Below are 21,498 nucleotides of genomic sequence, written 5' to 3' on the forward strand. Positions count from 1 at the left end.
TGGAAGCCTGCACAGAGGAGGGGACTGAAGCCGAGAGACCCTGCAACATCAACCCTACCCGTTCCATTTCCAAGCCATCACCTTGAGTTTTGTCACAGACGTGGAGAATCAGGAATCTCAAAGGAAACGGAAACTATGGAAGCCATCACTCCAGACCCATCTTCATCTCGATCAGTAGAGGAAACCATATAGAGTGGGGTCATGCCACAACCACCAAAACAACCTGTGCCCCGTCCCTCTGTACCCGAATCAGAAACTTCTGGATCAATGGAAATGGAGGGAAAGCAAATATCAGTCCCGTAGGCCAAGGACACGTCATGGCACCCCCGAGGACAACTCCCCCCACAGCCTTGTAAAAAAATGGTGAATAAGGGCATTACAAGAATTTGCAAACAGATCCACCCAGGGGTGACCCCACAACTGACACACCCTGACAAACAGCTGGGGAGAAAGGGATAATTCCTGAGAGTATGGAATCATCCTGCTCAGGCGATCACCCTGACAATTTAGAATTCCCTGAATATAGATGGCCCTGAGAGAACCCACATTCGACTGAGCCCATAGGAATATTTGATCTGCAATTGTTGACAAAGACAGAGCTCTCATCTCCCCCTGCCGATGACATAGGACTTGGCAGCAGTATTGTCTGTCTGAATGATGACGTCCCTGTCTTTCAACAGAGGAGCAAAGTGAAGGCGAACCAGATGAATCACCTCCAGTTTAAAGATCAAGAACTCTGGCAGACATTCCACAGGCCCTTGACCTAGACAGCAGCTGACCAGGCCCCCCCAACCACTTTCACTGGCATCCATTGTGATGATCACTGGGGTTGGAGGGGGCAAGGGAACCCCCTTTATGATGTGGGATTTAACCAGACACCAGTCCAGTTCCTTCCGAACTGCCCCTGACGCGGGGAGAAGACAAGACAAATCCTGCATGTTGGGAACCCACTGCCTCAGAATAAACCTCCTGAGGATATTGAGGTGCCACCTGGCCCACACCTCCTAGAAAACTGTGGCTGCCAGATTGCCCTGCACCCTCCTCCAGAGCGAGACCGCCTGAAGAGGTGCTGACAACATATCTTGTAGATCCAAATGCATTTTTGACATCCTCGTGTCAGGCACAATGCTCAGATCCATCCAGAACCAGGCCCCAATAAAAATGCAGTCCTGAGTCAGAGACAGCTGTGACTTCTTCACATTCACTAAGAACCCATAAGATGACAGAAGAGCCAGCACTGTCTATACATGTAAACAAGTTAGAGGAAGCGATGCCTCGTTGACCAGACAGTCATAGTTAAGGGAAGATGATAATCCCCTGCAGGTGAAGAACAGCCATCAGGAGAGCCAACACATTGGTAAATACCCATGGAGCGGACTTCAGTCCAAATGGAAGAACCTAGTATTGGAAATGTGTTGTCCCCACAGTGAATAGTAGAAACTTCTGATGACTTGGATGAACCGGACAGTGTAGGTTTGCATCCGAAGGCCAATTGTTGCCATGAGGTCCCCCAGAGATATCAGAGGAATGAGGTGCTGTAAAGACAGCATTGTGAATGGTATGGATGCCACCCATTTGTTGAGGTGTTTCAGATCCAAAACAGGTAAAAACTCCCCCAACACCTTCTGCATCAGGAATAGGATAAAGTAAACCCGTGACCAACCTGATCTAGCAGCACAAAGATGATTGCTCTTTTCTCCAACAAGCCTGTGGTCCTAGCCTACAGAGCTTCCTTCTTCACAGGATTTCTTGGAACAGGAGTAGGAATGCACCCTATGTCAGGAGGAGGAGAGATTAAGTCAATAAGATAGCCGCTCCGAACCATGCTGTTTACCCACATGTCTGAGGTAGAAAGTACCCATGCCTGAAGAAATGCTGTTAACCGTCCAGGGTTGTAGCTTGGTCAGTGGAGTGGTGTGAGCTTCAGAATTTCCAACAATAAGGTTGGCACATAATGTTAAAGTATGTTATAGGATGAGAAAAGGGCACAAGAATTTTGTAAGGGGCAGCAGAAAGAGAGAGGAATGCAGATTGGTATGGGTACGAAGTGAGAGAAAGTACATTATTTTGTGACACAGCTAATATTTTTGAAGTTTTTCCAAACAGAGAGAGGGAGAGAGTGTGTGTGCATTTTTGTCTGTGTGTGTAAAAATCCCTGGTGAAATCCGACAGACACCTTACTATACTGACTAAAAGCACCTGTGCCCAGCTATTTATCACAAAATATATTTATTAGGGGAGTGTAACACCCCGAATACCCCCTTGAAGCTACGCCCCAGTATCCGTCCACAGGCGGGTCTTGTGTCCAATGGATTGCCACTGTCAGGACTCCTGGTTAGAGGGCCCTGCCTTGAAGGAAACATCCTACAGCTTGCATTTCTGAGGTTGAAACCTCTTCCTTTGGAATGAATTGGAGCAACCATCCTTATGAGGGAAATTGCTAGACTCCCTGGCGTCCGAACGATTCCATGACTTAGACGACTTATTGGAGGAGGACCTGTTGGACCAGGTGTGCTTCATTTCCTGATCAGACCATCCAAACGTTCACCAAACAGCCTGGTGCCCTCGGAAAGTAGTTTAAAAAATGAAGACTCCTCAACCAAAATTGCCTTCCTGTCCCGCAACCAGAGGATTTGTCTGGCCAAGATATCAGAAAAGGATGCCACTAAAGCCATCTTAATTACATTTGCAGATCCATCAGTGAGGAATTTCACCAGTTGCTCCATCTGAATTAGGACATCTGTCACACTCATACCTTTCTGCATGGCCTCTGGCAGAGCCTCAAATCCTTCACCTGAACTTAGCAGTCAATACCCCAAACAATGCTTCCCTGAGGACAAGATTGGGGTAGCGAAATACCTCTTAAGGCTACCATCCACCTTACAATCAGCATGATCTGAAGGAAAACAGTCATCTGGATTCAATTAAGATCTGCCAATGAGAGGGGCCAGGATGTAGTCCCCCCTGACAGTATGTGGCAACAGCTTATCTCCTTCCTCCAAGGAATAGGACTTCTGAAGGGAGTGGGGAATCTGGCTATGTTTAGGCACTGCCGGCTTAGCGAACTGTGGGACAAGATCCTCAGCATCCCCGTCCAGAGGCGGTGCCATGCCCAGATTGTCTCTGATATGAAAAAGAATGTCTGCCAGTTCTTCCCTGGAAATGAATTTCCCACCAGGCACCACATGTCTCTGGTTCTGATTATGGGGAATCAGAATCTTGATCATCATCCAACAGGGCTGCAGTAAGCTTAGCCTAACGTGCTGACTCAATCATTGCTTGGACTTTCAAGGCAGACAGGGAAACAGAAACCCCATCCGAGGCATCACCAGAAGTCACATACTGTTGATAATCACTCTCCTCCCCAGAAGCAGAGGACTGGGACCTTCGCCTCTTTGCAAATCTCTTCTCCATAGCTACTAAACAAAGTGACCCATAGCAGCAGATAACCCTAAGTAAATAGTAACTAAAATGGCACCATTGGATATATTTTCCTTCCAAATATCAACACTTGTAAAAATGCTTGAAATAATGCCAATCCAATCAAAATCTAAATGCCCTTATTGTAACCAACAGGGGACACCTGTGGTCTATAAATGAAGCTACTTTAAGGATCCCTGAGCAGCACAGACCACAATGCACTTTAGCTTTTAGGTGCAGAGGAGCATGTGTCTCACCGGCAATGAAGACACGCCACGCTGCAGGACTGAGGAAGGCACCGCTGACCTCCGTCAGGCTGGGATGCAAAGGGGGAATTCAACACTCTAGTCTGCCGCATGGCAGGTAGATGAACAACTGCTAATCTTCCCCGGCCCTGGCTCACCACCTGCAGCATACCGGCTCCCGCAGCAATCTTCCATCAGGTCTGCGTGAAAACAGGATTGTGCAGCTTCCAGGCCCGTTGATACCAAGAGCACGCACACCGTGCCTGCCCATACTTTGAGTCAGAGAAAGGAATAGGAAGTATGGAGGGGGGGGGGGATTTTATACATTGGTAGTAGATTGTGAATGGAGGAACATGGGTATCACTATGTAGGGTGACCGACCAGATTTTAAGAAGCAATGAACATTTGCAGTGCAATAGGTCTAGCATTTACTTGAGTTGGAGCTATTGGCATTGTAAATTTATAACTGGACTTTTTTTCCCGCATTAATTGGTCAACCCTGCTGCATATTTTGGTATTTTCTGCGACATGATTCCAGTGGTACTGCATAAAACTGAAGGACCAGTAGGCCTACTTGAATATTTTTTTCAAACAAGGCCCTTAAAACACAGACTACTCCCTACTCCCAGGTGCCAAACAAAAGGTCCAGCCATAACAAAGATGACAAATACACTGAATGGAGGGATGGGTTATTATTTGGGGTCCCACTAACCTAGAGTGGGGACCCAGTGATGACCTTGTCACAAAGAGCATGCTGTGGTAAATACGCTTTGAAGGCGGTCCCATTGTCCTAGGACCAGCATAGGCTGAGTTATGAGCCAAAACGTTTAGTAAAAGGAATGCCCTGCAAAACAAAGCATTATGGGATGAGTTTCCAAGTGCTGCGAGTATGTTGATTGTAATGCTCAGAACAGCCCCTAGGAAACACCACAATAAAAATAGCATTTATAAGAAATATGGTCATGTAGCCTCATAGTTAGCCCCTAAAGGGAATAACTACATGAAAACAGAATGGAAGAAAATATTGCAGTGCAAGCATATATTTAGCCCCTAGTGAGCATAGTGCATTGCACGTTTTCAGGACTAGCAGGCCTACTGCAACAATATTACAAACAAGGCACTTAAACCATAAACTACTTTCAGCTTTAAAACAAAAGTTCTAACCATGAGAGAAATTAAACAGACTCTGAATGGTAGGCGGGGTTATTATTTTGGGGTCCCCACTGACCTATTGTGGGGACCCAGAGATGATGTAGACAGAAAGAGCACGTTGTCATGAATGTTTTGATGCTGGTCCCATTATCCTAAGACCACCACAGGCTGAGTTATGGGCAAAAATGTTTTGTAAAGGAATGCTTGCAAATCATTACGGGGCGAGTTTCCCGAGTGCAGTGAATATTGTAGTATCGGCTCACCCGCTGTGTCAGGAGAGCTACTTTGAGGACTTCTGTGTTTTTTATATAAAGCATTTATCAATTACAAGTATTTTTGTGAAAACTATGAAGCCGGAAGGGAAGAGACAAAATAAATTACTCTGATTAGGTAACAGTGTGAACAATGTGACCAGTGCTTCAATACCGCAGATGGAGTTCGCACTGCTGTTGTGCGATGTGAGCGCTGTGAGTGCCAGGGCGGCTATGGAGCACGAAGTGGAGAGACAAAAGGAAAAAATAGTTTGTCCATGCTGAAGTATATCAGCAATCATGCAATAATCCATGTAACAGGGTCAGTCTGCAAGGCGGTAACAAAACCACCCTAAGACGGGACAAACGTAAAGCATTAACCAGTGAGATCAAGGGATTTTTGAAAGAGAAGCCCACGAACGATTGAAAGTGATTGGCATGAGATGGGCATGGTTAAAAGCCCATAGAATATTTACAACAGGTCGAAAAGCACTTGCACGCTCAACCTAAAAACCGGGACAGGTCAGAAATAAAAGTAGGACTAAAGTTTCTAGTCTTACTTACCTATCTGGCCTGTCCCGTTTGCATAGTCTTGTAAATATCTATCTATCTATCTATCTATCTATCTATCTATCTATCTATCTATCTATCTATCTATCTATCTATCTATCTATCTATCTATCTATCTATCTATCTATCCATCCATCTATCTATCTATCTATCTATCTATCTATCTATCTATCTATCTATCTATCTATCTATCTATCTATCTATCTATCTATCTATCATATTTACAAGGCAACTTTTATGTAACCTTAACAGTGGCAGCACATCTACCCTGTCCCCTCCCCCCCACTCTGTCTCTCTGCTGAGAGCAGGCAGCAACCTCCATCTGTTCTGCCTGGCAGAAACAGATACATTAATTAACCTATCCCAGACTTCAGAGCTACCTGTGAAAGAACTGCATACCTTTCACTGCCTTTCGTGGACGTCAGGTCACCATATCACTATGTGATTCATCATGATAAGAGGGACGAGGAGGTCATGAGTCTGTGCCACTAATCATGATGAGTCAGTGGACAACAGAAAAGAAAGAATGCAGTAGATGTGTGTGGTGCGGGTGTGCTCTCTGTTACAAATCCTTACTCCCCTCGAACAGAGGGAGAAACGCATATACCCACCTGCGGTCATGGTGCAGGAACCCTGTAGCCAATTTCTCACTAGAAGGACTATTGTACTAAGTATTATTAATTTGTAAACAGTTCTGTACAATTTGGTGCAGGATCCCTGTAGCCAGCCAATTTCTCACTAGAAGGACTATTTTACTAAGCATTATGAATTTGTAAAAAGTTCTGTACAATTTGTCAAACACAGGAAGAGCCATTGAACTAAAATACTAAGAACACACAAGCTACATTTCAGAGGAATAACCTGATAAAAAAATGTATATACAAAGAGGGTAGCGCTGACAAAACTAATCAGTCCTTATAGCAACTCAGTATCCTATCTGGGCATTTATATCTGGAAGAATTCACAAAAATTGAGAATCTTTAGAGTGTTTTCATTTGGTTCCAAAAGTGAACATGCTTCTTTTACAAATGTCTTTCGAGCACTCCCCAATGTCCAGAAAGAGAGGCAGGCCTTTTTGCAGGGAAAGCAACTGATGACAGCAGTGTTTACTTATTCTGACTGCCAAAACCGCTTGTCTTGTGATTTAATAATGTGCTGTGTACATTTGACCTTCTGAGCTTGGCTGTCTGGGAGGCTTGTAGTGAACCTCTTATGGCTCTTGGAACTGAATGGTTAAACTGAGCTGCTCTACTTTAACAACTTGTATGCTTGAGCCTCCTGTTCTTAGTTTGTGGTTGTGAGGCAGGCCTGTATGAAGACAATAATTTTCCTTGAAAGGAGGAAGACTGACTGGCTAATTTGAGCTTTGATCTTCTCTCAGGCAGTGAGTTCAAGGTCAGGAGCTTATCTTCACACTTGAATACCCTTCTCATCCATTTTTCTTACTGTCTGGCATCAGCTAGCCTTATTTTTCCTATTTCATATCTTTACTCTAGTGTTTGCTTTATGCTAACTGTTGTGGCTTTGTGCATTTTCGAAAATTAGTGGTTTTGACTTAAGCAGTTAAGAGAATTACTGCTGCTGTGGATTACATGAACAAGCATTAGCAAAGCTAATAGGTCTCACTTTTACAAGAGGTTTTATGTTTTTTACTGTTCTATAAAGCCGAAAGATCTTGGCAATCTAAGTGTTATTAGTGTTTGTAAGCGATAATGGGCCTCATTTAGAGCTTGGCAGGGGGTTACTCCATCACAGTGGTAAAGGGTATGCTGTCTGCCGAAATCCCAGTATATTCTATGTGATTCAAATTTCAGCAGACAGGATAGCCATCACTTTTGTGATGGAGTAACCCATCCGCTGAGTTCTAAATCAGGCCTAATGTCTTTTAGCCAGTGGTGTGGGGTTGATGTATGTGGCGTGAAGTGGAATTATGTGGGTTAGATTGTATTTGTTTGCTGTGGAATTGTGTGGCGTGGAAATGTGTGGTGTGGAGTGGACTTGTGTAGTGGAACTATGGGGCATAGTGTGCTGTGGAATTATGTGAATAGTAATTATATAGTATTGCGTGTACTGGAATTAAGTGGCATGGGATTGTGTGTTATGGAGTGCAATTATGTGGAATACGATTGTGTGTTGTGTAATGGCATGTAGTGGAGTTGAATAATGTGTTGTTGCTGTTGAATTTTGTGGCATGATGTGGAATTCTGTGGTGTTGGTTGGATATATGTGGTGTGTTGTGTAATTGTGTTGTGGGGTTTGAATTATGTGGTTTGGTGTGGAGTTATGTGATGTGGAATGGAAATGTGTGGAACTGAATTGTGTGGTGTGGAATTGTGTGGCATTCAGTGAAATTATAATAATTGGAAATTTGTGGCATGGTGTAGAGTGTATTTATGTGGATTGCTACTCTGGCATAGAGTGGATTTATGTGGCAGTGTATTTTTATGGTAATGAGTAGAGCATAATTACATGGAGTTGAACTATATGACATTAATTGGTATTATATGGAGTGCAATTGTGTTGTGTGGGGTAGAATTGTGTTGCATTGAACTGTGTGGTGTTGAATTGTGTGGTGTGGAATTTTGTGATGTTATGTGGAATTATGTGGCATTGCTTGGAGTGGTATTATGTGCCATGGTGTGGAGTAGTATTATATGGTGTGGTGTGGAATGTTGTGGTATGTTGCGAAGTTGAATTTATTTTGTGGAGTGTAATTACATGTTTTGGAATTGAGTGGATATATGTGGAGTGTGAATATGTGGTGTGAAGTGTAATTATGTAGGATGAGTGTAATTAAATGTGGAGGAATTATCTGGAGTTGAATTGTGTTACGTGGAGTGTAATTACATGGCTTGGAGTAGAGGGGAATTATGCACAGTGGTATTATGTGAAGTGTAATTTTGTCGCATGGAGCAGAGTGGAATCATGTGGAGTTTATTTTATTGGTTTGTAATTATGTGGCATGGAGTAGCACAATGAGAAGTGAAGTGTATGTGGGTGAATTGTGTGGCATGTTATAATGAGATGTTTAAATGTGTTGTGTGTCGCAGTCATCTGTGTTTGTACTTCAGCTATTGCCAGGGGCCTTACATAGCATCCCTGAAAACAAAATGCAGAGTAATACTTTAACAAAATAAAGAAACTTCCACCCAAAAAATGATGTCTAGGTGCTCATTTAATTTAATTTTATGCCTTATTTGACAAATTTAGTCATAAAAGCAATACACACATGCATAATAACGTTAAAAGACAGGAACAGGCATGGATATGACAACCATTAGGGGAATAAGATGAATCCTATAACATAGGCCCATATTCAAAGCCAGACTAGGCAATAGCTAGTGAGCATATTATAAAACAGTAAACAAAAGGTGATACCTAGGTATCCAATCATTACAAGGGCTAATATGCCTATACACACAACTCGCAACAAAAGCAAACCCCTAATGGTAAAACAATGGCAATAGGGCAAGAATCACACCATAATTCTAAATGCAACAGCACATTATTAAAAAGCTAAAAATGTATATTGGCCACTGTTTTACAGTAAACAGTTATCCTGCCCAGTATATTCAATCAAGAATCACTTAGCATATAGAATGATCTTTTCCCTTCTACAGAATGACAGATTATGACATTTGTCAGTTAATTATTTTGCAACTGCACATACATCGACCAAATTAGAATTTGATCTTAGAATTCTTAGAGCAGCTAGACTACTCCGTGTTTCCAGTAGCCTACAAATTACTTTGATCCATGTCCAGCGAATGCTGGCATAGCCTGTACATGCAAACAGGGTATGGTCAATTGTTTCAGGCAAGATGTTACATGTAAGGCATAATGCATCATTGCTGAGAGCCCAGCTAAAGGTAAACGTTTTAAGGGACAGTATGCAAACCCTGAATTGAAAATACAATTTCCTATCTAAGAGTGTCATAATACATCCTAATAAGTTTCAAAGGAGCTAGGGCATTTGAAGTAAAAAAAAGTATCCAATCGGAGGATGCCAATACTTGCGCTGACTGCATTTTCATCTACCTAATACCAATAATGTTTCTTTAACAACTTGGCGATCGGAGGTGGACTAGAATAGAGATTGTTCCAGAATTCACAAAGACCTATATCTCTTAATAGCTCATGGACAGCTCTAGCCAAGGTATTTTATGAAATATGTCGGCCTCCCTTACATCCATGGCATACTCAGCTAATAATAATGTCTTGGTAATGTCTACGGAGCACATTTGCCAGGAGAAAACCCTTTGGATGGGAGGCAACTTGTTGACTATAACTTTGAGCGCAGGGAGTTGACTGCGGACTGTGGCCATTGTAAGCAACAACAGAGAAAGCTTATTTGCACTGGACACTTTTGGGAGATAAAGCTATCTTTTCCTGCACAAACACATGCCTTTCCACTGATGACCCTGAGGTTTAGAAAAGGCCTCTGTTGTAACACTACTGCAACTGAGACAAGCAGCCACATTTACAGTAACTTATTACTTGGCATTTATATAGCACCCCGCAGGCCACTGGTGTGGTATTGCAGCGCTTTGTGTATCTCCGGAAGGAAAAGTAGTCACCATTATACAGGGAATTATTGGAAACTTTTAACGCCATGTTATCAAAACACAGCCATGTACTGACACTTTCTGGTACTGGGGGGTTCCCTGTTACACTCATGATGTAAGACTGCTCTCCCAACCCACCCTCTAATAGGATAATTAAAAACTGTGCTTGGTGCAAGGAGAACTTCTTATCTAGGCTCACAGATACATTGAGCCAGGGGGCTTTATATTTATTGGTTCTTGCGGTTAAAGCCGACGGAGGAGATACGTTTGACACATAACTCTATGAAATAATCTGTCTACACCAAAGGCCATTTAAATTTTAAAGATGTTAAGGAATGTACATCGGACAAGTAAAATGAAAAGGCCAGGACCCAGAACTGGGGTGTACAGGTTAGGATCCTGCCACCATGAGCTGACTGGTGAACCAAAAAACCCCCACTAGCAGCCCCTGTGTACTTTCTTCAGCCAAGCATCACTTTAAAAGACCTGCAACTGGCTACAAAGACAGGAAGACGGTTGCCCTAGAAATGCACAGTGGAACACACTAGGCCAATAAGATCTCCATAGTGATCAATAATTTCTATTTAATTGCGCAGTGGGTCCTGGACGCCTGTGTCGGAGACAGCTGCACACTGGTAGGGCTGACTTATCTCCAGCCGAGCCACACTCATGGGAGACACTGGCTAGGGCAGGGTTTAAGCCTCAGGCATTCTTGGTGCTGTAGAGCGTAACCATCTCAACTGAACAGAGTACTGTGTTATAGTGGTTAATAAAAGATAACCCCATGAGACAAAGACAGCGCCCAATCTGGCATCACTACATAACATTATACATTAAATGCAAAATCAGAAAATGAATAGTACACATTTTAGGTATATTTCACCAAGCTTAAGAAAGTAATCTTCATGTGCACAAACATGAATCATCACTCAGGTTCTAGCAGAAGATAGACACTGCTAAGGAAAACAGACTCCCTGTGCTAGCGCACGCCGGGAACACTACAGGCAGAAGAGCGCTACCCACAGACTTGTAACATTATATGAAACCGAGCCTCACCTGCGCTGCTTTATTGGGTCAAAACAGATCTGAAACTTGTAAAATGCATCTTCTGGTCGGTACTGTAGGTGGTAGCCCGGGGAGGAGGGTCTCTTTTTATGAGAAACACAAACCATGCTGCAAACCACAAGAGTTTCATTGTAGCAAGAAAAACCATAAGGCAGCCAACAGTAAGCAGAGCCCTCCCAAGAGATATGTGTGTTCAGAGAGCCACTTCCAGCAGTGAGGGTGGAAGGGAATGCTCAGCAAATGTGAAGAGATAAGAACATGATTTACAGGGTTTTTTACCTCCTTTTCCCATGTAAATAGATTAAAAAATATATTTCCTTACAAAAAACCAAAACTGCTTTGTGTTTAGTGTGAGAATTTTTTCATCTTGCTGAAAAAGAGATTACAATGTGTGAGAATCCCATTCAGCATTTAGTTTAAGAGCGGTTGATATAAGTAAAAGGAACAAAGGTACAAAAGTTGCTGACAAGTAAGAAAAAGGGACATAATGTCACGTTTTAAGTATTTCTCAACAGTAACACAATTAGTAGTCATCTGCCATAAAAAACACAAGTGCTCTGACACAAAGGGAAAAGCGAAGATGCAATAAAATACAGGTGCTGAAGCTTAACATGCACCCACAGAGTAACACGAGCAGGAAATAATTAGAAAAATAGTGCCCCAAAGGAACAGATAAAGAATCAAAGCATAAATATACAGTTTTTGGTACCTGCTCCATGGGAGGAAACAAAAGACAAAAAGGAGGGACAAAGAGGAAGAACTGACCACTAGCAAGGAAGGATTTTTAAAGGACACTGAAACAAGACATAGGGCCTCATTCCGACCCTGGCGGTAAAAACCGCCAGGGCCGCGGACCACGGAAAGCACCGCCAACAGGCTGGCGGTGCTTCCTGGGCCATTCTGACCGCAGCGGTAAAGCCGCGGTCAGAAAACCGGGTCCGGCGGTTTCCCGCCGGATTAACCCCGGTTGGCCCAATCCTCCATGGCGGCGCTGCAAACAGCGCCGCCATGGGGATTCCGACCCCCTTCCCGCCAGCCTGTTTCTGGCGGTTTTCACCGCCAGGAACAGGATGGCGGGAACGGGTGTCCTGGGGCCCCTGGGGGCCCCTGCACTGCCCATGCCACTGGCATGGGCCCCCTAACAGGGCCCCATTAAGCTTTTCACTGTCTGCACAGCAGACAGTGAAAAGCGAGACGGGTGCTACTGCACCCGTCGCACACCTGCAACACCGCCGGCTCCATTCGGAGCCGGCTTCAGTGTTGCAGGCCCTTTCCCGCTGGGCCGGCGGGTGCTCCCTTGGCGGGCGCCCGCCGGCCCAGCAGGAAAGTCTGAATGGCCCCAGCGGTCTTCTGACCGCGGAGCGGCCAATTGGCGGTTCCCGTTTGGCGGGCGGCAACCGCCGCCCGCCAAACTTAGAATGACCCCCATAGTAGTATATACTGAAGTATACAACAGGTCTCAAAAGCTCAACCTAAAAACGAGACACTGTTTTACCTAGTGATGGCTAATTTGTTCCACTCTTTTCACTAAAATATCTTTGGGCCAAAATTTCCCTAATCTCTTGGTGTATTAATGTCCATTAAAATTGATTGAAGAGGACCTTTATTCACTTTCCTGTTTAGCAGTAACCAGGTTCCACTATTATCAACGTGGAAGGAAACAATTTGATCTTGAGCCCAATTCTGAGTGAGAAAGACTGAGATGTTTCCTTGTCTCATGTAACCCCTATGAATAATGGCAAGAGGTAGTGATTAGACATAGATGGATCTTATCTAGTCTTTGACAATCTTTTAAGTTCTCTTAAACAAGCTAATGATGAGTCTCTGGCCTTGCCCATTAAGACAGCCAACAACATTAGTCACTCAGGGGCCAGGGTTAACTTAATAATGCAGGGCTTTCTTTTTAACTATGCCAATGCACGTATTTCACTGAAGATTTGTTCGTCCTGGGGAAGGCTTGTATTTTTATCATGTCTTGCTGTTCATTGTTGTCTTACACATATTGGTCATATTGTTTTCATTTTTAGTCATTCCTGTATCATCTCTGGTCCATGGCCATGCCATATTCAATATGTTTGTATTTTGCATTTGATCTCCATTCTCATTAATTCCACCTCAACACCCCGACTCCAATCAGCACTTCAGGAGACCTTTCACCTAGATCTGTGAAGTATTAAGTTCAAACTAATTTTTATACAGAAAATCACACCTATTCCAATTGATATTGCCAGCAGATAATCCAAAAGTTGTGCTACACCTTCTCAGACTGAAACTGAAGCAGAGTGCATGACTGCACTCCTTCATGACAAAAGGTTCCCTTCTACCTTGATACTACTAAATACACTTGCAGTCTGTTGCACTAGTAATGGTGCCTAGAGCTGTAAAGCCAACTGTTTTAGCCTTGGAGGTTCCAACGATGTTGTCTCCTCCTGTAGCTAATAATTTTAACTATTTGCTTCGAGCTGGGATAGGACTTAACATCCTCAAGAGTGTCATCCAAACTTAACTATTGAAAGGAACCACTGCATATCCTGGGATGACAAGCTTCTTCCACCCTATGGGTCTGCAGGAATAAGGAGTTGGCACAACTTCAGCCTTCTGTGGAATAACAAGTTATCCTGGATTGGCAGCTGTCAGAATACTGCCAGTCATGGGATAGAGATTGCACCAGTAGGTATCTGGGATGGTATTCTGTCTATAATAAACAACAGATTATGTTTGTTTGAACTGCCTGTAGATTTTGATGTGGCTGAACATGCCATTCTGTTGGACTGCCTAGATTTGCTTCCACATGTCTCCGGGGTCACACAAAGGAGCATCCACTCTTTTCTATTGTAGGATGAGTAGTAAATGAGAATAGGGACTATTACATCATGCTCTGTCATCGTGGAGAGTTCTATTTACCTTTGTGAACCAGGCGCCTTATCTGTAGGTCGCCAGCTTTCTCAAGGTATTTGTTGCAGAATCTAAGAGCCTTAATTTAGTTGGGGATTTAATTGGTCTCTGTGCCTCAAAATGAATTGGGCCAAGACTGATGTAATGATGCAAGGGTATTTTCAGATGTTCTCTATCTCCTCTTGCAATACTATATCATAATCATCGTCCCAGGTTTTGCCAAAAGAGTAAAAACGTAGCCTATCTATGATGTGCTGATCTTAGTATGAATTCACCTCGGTGTCTCACTAAGCTTTTTTCTGACTTGATCTACTTCATAAAGCTCTCGTTTTGTCCCCAATGAACATCATTCTGCAGTGGTATGGTCATGATATTTAAACTTCCTCAGTGACAGGCTTGTGATATGTGTGATATGTCTTCATAGGTCACAGAAATCAGCAAATGCTCATCTGCTTATTATGCCACAGTCCAAGTTGGCTGTCAAGTGTGGTAGGCACTTCTCTGTCACATCATGGTAATCAGTGCTGCCCCAGATTCACTTCCTTCCTGCTTTGGTAGCAGTAACATATGAAAGGAGTAAGAATGGTCCTATTATTGTGTTTCTGTTATTTTGCTTCCACTGTAACTCCCCGTTCTACTCAATTTAGTTTGCAGTTTGCAGGATAGACCCTAAACACAATGGCATGATATGTTATGTGTATTTGTAAAGTGCACTAGGATATCTTGGCACTGAGCAGATATGTGTGCCTAGCCTTGCCTATGATGGTTTCATTCATCGAAAGGCAAGCTCTTACAGAATTCAAGAAGAGATGAAGAGGGTCTGATGTGGAAAAGCTGGTGGTTCCACGCTTTAGGAGCAATGTGGAAGAATGCCTGTCCTTCCTGATCTGGTTCTGTATGCATGTAAGATGTGTGTGAGTAGGAGTCCTGTGGAATGGATGTGTCTGGGTAGTTAGTGGAATGAGATGCAATCGTTCAAGCAGGTGGGACTGGAGTCATGTAGTGCCTTGAATGTGTGTGTGAGGAGTTTGAATTGAATGTATTTGTGTACCAAGATACAGTATAGTCTCCTGGGGTGTGGTATAACACAAAATCATGCTCCTTCCCTCTTTAGGGCTACAGGGTGCTCTCATCTGTTACCTCTCCCTATTGTACAGAGGAGCAACAGTTACATATTTTGTACTGTTTGCCAATACATTTGCCAATAAGGTTACATCAGTTAAAATGTGGACGGGTTCTCGCTGGCTAATAGAATGAAAATATAATTTGCACAAGATGAGAAATTCTCATTTGCATGTTGCAAGATGCACATGTTAATGTTTCATGGTGTTTGTCAATAAGGTTCTCTCTGGGTTTCATGTGCGGAAAAACTACAGGTCAGTAGCCCGGTGTGTGTAATTTGAAAGGTGGAATTACTACATAGGCATATACAACCTGACTTGGAATATCTTTTCAGGGCCAACCAGGAGTTTGTACCTGAAATAGAATGAGCCGTGTAGCTGTAGTCAAGGTCTAGGGTTGCCGAAAAACTGGTATAACATTGGCATGTATATTCATATTTTGCAATTTTTTGGGGTGATGCCAGTAGTAAGTGGACCAGTGTATTTGGTCTCCAGACTTCAACAAAGTCCTATACAAGGTTGACTATAAAATTGTGTTTTGGGGACTCCCTGCAACTTTGCAGAAGAAGTCAATACAGGCTGACCCATTTGTTTGACACAAAGTGGCAGGTTACTGCTATGCTAATGGACAACTACCTTGATTTCAACGATGAGATCCCAGTGTAACATTGATTTACAGATATGTCACAAGGCAGACAGTGCATTTCAGTCTGACATTCTCTCTCTATCTCACAGAGTCCCAAAGAAGAACGATCTACGAGTACCATCAAGTTGAGCTGGACCTCAGCAAGATCACCAGTTCTTCGGCTGTGGAGTTCACCCCACTGCCCAGTGAGTATTCAGCAAGTGCACACTCTAGGAATAGGCAGCACCGCCATCTGCATCATCAGAGTTGTTTGTGGAATAGAAAAAAACCTGAATGCTTGAAAGAACTGATATGCAGCAACATTTTCCAATGCAGGAAATAACCCACATACAGTGTGAAGGACGAGATGTAAGAGACAGTAATATATTTTACCTTCATGAAGAAAATGTTTCTCATTCCAGAAGTCAGACTGTCCTGACAGAAGTGTGGATAGCGAACACAAGTGACAGAAATCGCCAAATGTGCAATCCGCCTTCCTTTTGGTTTGTTTGACTCATTTAGAGCTTTAGAAACTTATCCTTAAAGTGGAGACCCCAACACCTCCACTTCCTGGAAACACGAAACCTTAGGGGACCTGCCTCAAAGATTGGTTTCGGGGGAGCGGACCTATTTTGGACGGCCCCTCAGATGTCATTCTCACCGATTTACCTCTGGGCCACGACTGCCATGCATTGCCTGGTGGTTCCAAGCAGGAAACTTCCAGCACACCAGGATCATTGTTATTTAAAAGCAAACCCTCAATTTCGATTTTTGGAGGGGTAAAGATAAAATGCTACCGTGTCCCAGCAATTGCTCCTACTGAACGGGTGCTCTATAATGTCAAGGAATATTCTCCACAGATTCCAGCTAGGATCTCGAATTTTAGTCATTATGCTGCAGCTGGGACAATACAAGGCATGGCCTCCACTGTCCAGCTGTTTGGCGTCAGTCTGCCAAAACCAAAAGGATGTCCTTGATTTTCAGTCCTGCAAGTACTGGAAAGCAACAGCGACACACAAACTAGAAATGCAGAAACAGCCAAGGATGGAACAGCAGCAGAATCTCAGTAAGGCAAGGGCTAGAATCATGAAGCAAAGTGCTCAAGAGGGCCAGCCTAAGAAGTTGCACCACAGTGAACTGATAGGGCGTTTGGACCAGTCTTGTTCTGTCGAAAGGAAAGATGTAAGGAGTTAGCTCTCAACTAAATTAACATTAAATTTCAGTGTAACCAATTTGGTCACATAATAAGGACCCAAATCGGAAATGAAGTTACTGATTTCATAACAAGTTAACAGTCAGGTTAATATAAACCAATCTCAAAAACATGCTGTAAAGATACAAAATCACAACAGGAGAACCAAATCCCCTGAAGAAGTTTAGGCACAACAGCATAAGGCGTACAAGTGGTTCAGTTACAGCAATGCAGAAAATTAGTAATAAGATTTGGTGTTCAGAGAACAATCTTCAATTCTCTCTCCTAAATATGAGTAATGCGTCTAGCTTGGGACCTAAAATTAATCCAGATTTCTAAGTCTCAGGAAAATCTGGAAAAAAGGAAAAATATGCTCATGCATGTAGGGAAGGTGTCCACATTTGAGAGTCTTCTTAGAATCAGAAACAAGTGTTAATTAAAGCCACACTCTGGATAAAGGGGACAAAATGAAGTGGGGAAAGGATAGAGGTATGTACCTCTCAGAGTCTAAACACGATCTCTAAGAAAAGTGTTGAACAACCTGTGTGAACACTAGTTAATATCACACGAATCCTTCTAAGCAGCACCCCTTGTTCCCACCATCAGGGGCTCTGTTGTCTTCTTTCATCCTCACGTTGTAAGCTGTAACAACTACAGTTTCTCCCAGAAGAGTCCTAAGAATGATATTGACCTTGATCATCTGCAATATTTACTAAATAGGGACTGTCAACCCACACTCGGTTTCTCCATGTTTTTCCATCAAGGGTTTTTCCAAGCTCTCTATATCTAACATGATAGTATATCTATTTCCAAACTAACATTTCATGTAAATGCACCTGCAAAGAAAAAGACATGCAAGCAGAAATGAAAACACCATTTCATGATGAAAGAAATTCAGGGTTAGTCAGAACAACTTAAACATGCAGTGCAATTGGGCACAGTTAAAATGTGTGTCACTGGGCACATGTATTTTCAAATAAATGAAAATGTCAGCACATAAGTTCAAATTAATTTCAATTTACATCTTTAGTAAAAGCAATGAACTTTAAATACTCGAGTATGAATGTGACTAGGAACTACAATTTAAACCCAAAGTGAAAACATTACTGCACACATCACTTGATTACTTCTTTTTTTTGGAGTTAAAACATTTCAGTAATATGAGGATAATTTCTAAATCATTTCAATTGACTATGTTTCCTTTAATAAGGTTAAAGCATATTGTATATATGAATCTCTAGTTCTACAGTGAATGCACTTTAATATAGAGTTCGAGTGCACTCTATACATTAATAACGGTAAATCACAGTATGTAGTGCCAAGTGCACGTATCAATTGTGTCTTGTGACTTGTAGGGGTGGAATCAAACTTATGTGATTCCAGAACCAAAACCTCAAATTAATCCATGCTGAAAGGAATAACAGCTCAAAGGTGGGTCACCAATCAGCCTGGAAGAATGGGCTTGCTTTCAATTCTATGTAGTGAAAGGCGGTGGTCTCCAAAAACAAGAATTACATCCCATACAAAATGCCATCTTGAGAGGAAACACAGCCATCCTCTCTCTCACACATACACAAACACACACACACACACCATGAACCCATGAGCAAATCCACAGAAATCTATCTGATGATACTATTCAAGACTCTAAGGGGCATCTTTACAGGCCCCTAGCGCCACAGGAGCGTCACTTTTCATTACTCTCATGTGGTGCTAAGCACTGCGCCGTATTTACAAGGTGGCGTTAAGCCACTTTTTATGGCTTAATGTTACCTTGTGAATACGGCCCCTTCCCACACAGCACTGAAATGGGAGTTGCTGTGGGCGTGCCACAGCAACACCCATTGCATTTAGACGCTGCCACAGATTTATGAAATTTTGTAAAACTTAGGCACCCCAGGGGTAGCGTTAGCATGGCGCAACAAAGAGGAGTACATTTATTCCTCCTCATTTTTTGCTTTTTCTATGCGTGCTGAATTCTGCAGCATGCATAGAAAGAGCAAAATGCCGAAAATTATTGTTTATATGCGCGAAGGTGTCCCTTCCTGCACATAAACAATCATTTGAAAATGACACTTTGGCACTTCTGTGTGTGCTGCACTGGGCAGCACACACAAAAATTCCAAAGCACCATTAGTGATTCCTGCACATAAACCTTCCTGCACATAAACAATCACACCCCTCAACGCAGACATCCTTGCATGTTTGTGCAAAGATACCTGCATTGGTGCTGGCAGCTAAATTTAGCGCCAGCGCAGGGGACAACACAGGAGTGTGCCGTATTCACTTAAATACGGTGGATCCCTGCGTTTCTAAAGTGATGCAGTGCTGCACTGCCAATTTTGGCGCAGCACCGCCCTGCACCACTTTTCCATAAATCTGGCCCTAAATCTATAAACTACATGAGCAAAGGCAGTGGTCGAAGGATCCATACTCCTTGGCTAACGAGAATGCAGGAACAGCAGCCACTTTCAGATCCTATGATCACAGAGGCTGCCCAAAGCCCATTTATGGTTATGCAAAGTGGCTCCTGGCCACAAAACAGCTTTCTGCAATGCCTGGCGAACTGTGCCCCTGTCCCAATCACAGCACTTGGCTTTAGCTAAGCCATTCACCAATGACCCCACCTCCAATATCTGCTAGGTGTATCACGGTATCTGTGCCCGTGCTCTTTGTGTTCTATCCACACCCCTGTACCTGCTTGGTGCACGCATAAGCCATGTGTAACACCGACATGCATCCCGCTGTGACCAATAAGTGTGTAATATTCCAAATCAAACTAGTACATAGTTTGTATTTGGATCTTTAATACAGATTTGCCATACAATGCCTAAGTTACAACCAATCAAAAATATTGTATTCCTTTTGCTGCAGGCAATAACAGTATGTACCGATCACAACAGGTACTATAAACAGGGCCCTTCCATATGTGTAGTAAATAATCGTATCTGTGATAAACTCAGGTTAGGATTATTATGTACATATATACTTACATTCATGCCATATTAGCATTCTTAGAAAGAAACAATATATGCATATTATTAGTAAAGTGCTGGTTATGTTTTGTGGAGAAACAGGAATGTTTGTTTCCTATTATCCACAAAACCCTTCCCACCCCCTTCATTCAGGTGCACAAAATGAAGAACCGTAGTTGAATGAGGCAGCAGCCTGACAATCTTTCTCGCGATTAGTGAGATGGTGCAAACATTATAAACAATCCAAATCTTCAATTTTGTATGTACTAGCCAGCTCAACTACGACCACAGAGCCACTTTTCACCCAGTCTGTGCATGCTACGGTGAAAAGGGTAGCGCTCTGTAGTCACTGCTCAGATGATGTGGACATAGCAAGTGGCAGTATTTGTTTTGACAATAACATTTTAGCTCTTTGACGAATCTGCGTTAATTTTTCAAGAGACCTGGTGGATCTAACTCTGTTTTTTTGTTACATATTTGGTAATGAATAGTCAAGAAGTTCAAAGGTTATCCAAGAAAATAACCTTTGGCAGTGTGCATTAAAATCCGTTGGTCTCCACCACAACCCAAATTACTGACCAGATTTGCAACTAACTTGGCATCAATCCAGAGCTTATATCAATGTAGTTCCTATTGTGATTGGGTACAAATTTCATCAGGGGGTTTTAAGATATCCTTGATTAAAAGAACCACATTGATGTACATCTGTACCATTATGTTTCTGAGCCGGTTCATAGACGTTGCAGCAGAGACAAAAGTATACATAAGAGGTTTACAAACTACCAGTAGCAGTTCATAAACCACATCAGATCTGCCTAGAAGAGAACAAGATGAGATTTTCCCTTCATCTGCTATTATGCACCCATGGTTCACAAACCACACGGCGCATACAATTTTGAAATGCCGGTAGTAAGGCATGCTAGTCACAGAATGATCTGAGGAGGTATGTTGGCCCACCTCGGTTGGGGTGGAAAAGGCGATCGTGCTCCAAGAAAAATGGTCAAGACATAGCAAATCTCATGTTTCCTTGTGAAGGTCAAAAACATTCCATAAACTATGGGTTGAATTAAAACTTGTTGACATTGGAGTTTCACGCACATCCTGATTGTGATCACTTGCAGTTTAATACGAGACATAGTTAATTAGCAGCTGTTCATGAACCAGACACTCCTTTCACGAACCCAACTGCACTTCACAAACCACAAGATGCAGCTCACATACTTTGTTGAACATAATGAAAATATAATTAAAAACACATTCAATGAAAACATGTGCAATGCCAGGCGATTATGATTGGCACATAAAGAATCACTATATGCTACTGCAGTTGGTCAGTTTTGGGTTTCAACATCACTGGAAACAAAGCAATAGTCAAGCTTCACAGGAAAGAATCTAAAATGTGAGGTGTGTTGAGGTGGAGGT

At 42.7% G+C, this 21,498-nt stretch overlaps 1 protein-coding gene across 5 annotated transcripts in view; it reads left to right on the forward strand.

Moving 5' to 3' along the window:
* Window positions 1–21,498, forward strand: part of PLXDC1 (plexin domain containing 1) — a 358,840-nt gene that overhangs the window by 234,487 nt on the left and 102,855 nt on the right. For all 5 annotated transcript variants that reach the window (XM_069237474.1, XM_069237470.1, XM_069237471.1 and 2 more), the window contains exon 8: window positions 16,020–16,115. In XM_069237474.1, coding sequence (XP_069093575.1) covers window positions 16,020–16,115 — 96 coding nt within the window. The remainder of the gene's footprint in view (window positions 1–16,019; window positions 16,116–21,498) is intronic.

The sequence above is a fragment of the Pleurodeles waltl genome, chromosome 6, assembly GCF_031143425.1.
Source record: "Pleurodeles waltl isolate 20211129_DDA chromosome 6, aPleWal1.hap1.20221129, whole genome shotgun sequence".
Classification (NCBI taxonomy): Eukaryota; Metazoa; Chordata; class Amphibia; order Caudata; family Salamandridae; genus Pleurodeles; species Pleurodeles waltl.